Source organism: Phaethon lepturus, unplaced genomic scaffold (assembly GCF_000687285.1).
Source record: "Phaethon lepturus isolate BGI_N335 unplaced genomic scaffold, ASM68728v1 scaffold37460, whole genome shotgun sequence".
Taxonomy (NCBI): domain Eukaryota; kingdom Metazoa; phylum Chordata; class Aves; order Phaethontiformes; family Phaethontidae; genus Phaethon; species Phaethon lepturus.
This window is the reverse complement of record NW_010514693.1, coordinates 1-2,681: the sequence shown is the minus strand read 5'-3', so window position 1 is coordinate 2,681 and position 2,681 is coordinate 1. Positions and strand designations below refer to the sequence as shown.

Sequence of the window (2,681 nt, the reverse complement as noted above, 5' to 3'; positions counted from 1 at the left end):
GAGGAAAGACTCACTGATCTGAAAGGCAGAGGACCAGCAGTGCATCCACTCACCACCCCAGCTCCCCAGGCAGAAACCAGGCAGCTCACAGACCCACAGAGATATCTGGATAAATGCCAAGCCACACACGTTGCCCAGTCTTGCAGTGTTTTCCCCAAATTCCCCCAGCAGCATGAAGGAATTTCTCCCTTCCCCCAGAATGTGGGGCTGGGACAAGCTTAACTTTCAGGCCTAAGGGATGAGCCTGGGGATGCAGCTCCCTGCCTGGCAAGCACAGCCCTGGGACAAGAACTGTCTCTGCTCTGCTACTACATCCCCACAGCACATCACCTCATGTGAGGGCAAGGCTACCCAGGGGCTCTACAGAAGAGCAGCAATTACCTGCATTTATGTTCTCCGGCTGGGTTTTAACATGCCCAAGCAGGTAGTTCAGTTTCTAAGCCAGAGTATCTGATGCCAGCTCTGCTCCTCCAGACAGCAGCAAATACCCCTTAGACATCTCTCCAGCCGCCCAGGCATTCAGCGCCATGGGGAGGGCTGTGCTTTGCAGAAGGTTTAGCCACTTGCCACTTTCAAAACAAAGTTGCATCAGCTCCAGGGAGAAGACAGACCAGAGGCAGGACTGGTGGCACACAGCCCGTGCATCATCTCTGGTGACCAGGGTCTCAGGGGAGACCAGCTGGGCGAGTCCTTCAGAGCTGCTAGTCCCCATTCCAGCCTACACCACTGGCTTCCACTGGGGAGGAAACACTACACAGCTTCCTCGGCAGCCTGCACTGTATTTACCTGCCAGAGGCCACGGGTAGTTAGCAGATAGCAAGGTGTGCAGGATGAAGGTGGTTCATCTTCCTCCTTCTCTACAATCACTGCAGAGACCCCCATCCCCCTCATGCTGCAGCTGCTGCAAGAACAAACATGGAGACGAGGAAAGTTGGTTTCAGATTTTTATTTCTTTGTACTCTTCAAGCAGGAGTGACTGAAATAGAAACCATGGCGAGTCCCATCAGAGGGAATAACTTGATAAAGGCAGGGCAGGCAGTCGTCCCTGCCCCATGCCAACCTGTATAAACATCAGTCGTCACTGTTTAGTAACTAGATGGTTTTCAAACAAGTCCATGAACGGTCATAGACTGTATATAACAACATGCCAGTTCATGACAGGAAACAACTTATGTGTACTTCTTGATTTCGTCATACAGGACTAAGACAAAAGCACCACCCATTCCTCGGAGTACATTCGACCATGCACCTTTGAAAAACGCCTTGGAGCCCTCGTCCCGGGCAATCTTCCGCCAGCAGTCAATAGTGCCAGTGTACATTATGTCAGCTGCGGAAGACAGACAGCATTAAGAATTGGATGCCCATGATCCCCAACATCCAGGTCAGAAACGGCCTCATGTATCTGCCAGCTTCACAACCTCAAGCGCATCCCAGTTCTTGACTGACTTTCTCCAGTATTAACGCACCAGAGGACAAGACCGCCCAGGAGACATGCTGCTGCATTACCATTAGGACACACAAGAAAGACTGGTTCAAGCAGAAGGCAGCTACTGTTTTGCTTTGACACCAACAATTCCAGATCCAAAAGCTATTGCACACAGAGCCAAGGCCATGCATGCTACCAGGGATATCTCTTCTTGGCCCAGAGACACTAGTTTGCAACATCCTCCGGCAAGTTCTGCAGTTCCTACCTGCTGACAGATGTCTGACTTGTGCACGCCACCTTACAGGCATGCTGCGGAGACTGACCTGTCCGTGCCCCCTGCCTGACATCCGCTTCTACAGTCCCTCTCATACCCTGCTGTTTACAAGAGGTGAGGGTAGCTACATGGCTTGGTGACAGACAAGCCACTCCACCTTCACTTCAGCTCCACCACCAACTGTTGGTTCAGGGATGCCCGACACTTCCTACACAAGGAGGTAAAAACTTACTTCCTTTACGGCCAGACTGCATCATCATGCGACGACGAACTGTATCAAAAGGATAGGAGGTCAAACCGGCGACAGCAGTGACGGTCTGAGCGATCATCCAGCTGATAACGATATGAGTGTTCTTTGGGTCTGGAAGCATGCCTGCAGGAGAGAGGTTTTGATGAGAATGGCAGGTTAGCTGCCAGCATCTGCTGAAACGCACTACAGGCCTGCCACAGCCCAGCATCTCCCTTTTAGTGTCATTTTGGTGAACCTACCCTTCGCGGTGTCATAGATGCCAAAGTAGGCAGCTCTGTAGATGATGATGCCCTGAACAGAGACATTGAAGCCCTGGTACAGGCCCCTGAGGCCATCTGACCGGAAGATTTTGACCAGGCAGTCGCCGAGCCCACTGAACTCCCGGTCAGCCCCAGCTTTACCCACATCTGCTGCCAGGCGGGTTCGGGCAAAGTCAAGGGGGTAGACGAAGCACAGGGAGGTAGCGCCGGCAGCACCCCCAGATGCCAGGTTACCGGCAAAATACCGCCAGAACTGGGTTCGCTTGTCCACGCCGCCCAGGAAGATCTGCTTGTATTTATCCTTGAAGGCGAAGTTGAGGGCCTGGGTGGGGAAGTACCGGATCACATTGGCCAGGTTGCCGCGCCAGAAGGAGAGGACGCCCTGCTCCCGGGGGATGCGCACCACGCAGTCGATGATGCCCTTGTACTGCTTGTCGGCGGCGATCTGCTTGCTTGCGTGCTGAACCTGCG

At 53.2% G+C, this 2,681-nt stretch overlaps 1 protein-coding gene across 1 annotated transcript; it reads right to left on the bottom strand.

Moving 5' to 3' along the window:
- Positions 1-927: 927 nt before the first annotated feature.
- LOC104615509 (ADP/ATP translocase 2) lies at positions 928-2,676 on the bottom strand (the record flags this gene model as incomplete). The annotated part of the gene is made up of 3 exons (XM_010293756.1): positions 928-1,327; positions 1,933-2,073; positions 2,190-2,676. Coding segments are annotated over 3 exons (786 nt in total), but the record flags the coding sequence as incomplete, so codon positions are not given.
- Between the last annotated feature and the right edge of the window lie 5 nt (positions 2,677-2,681).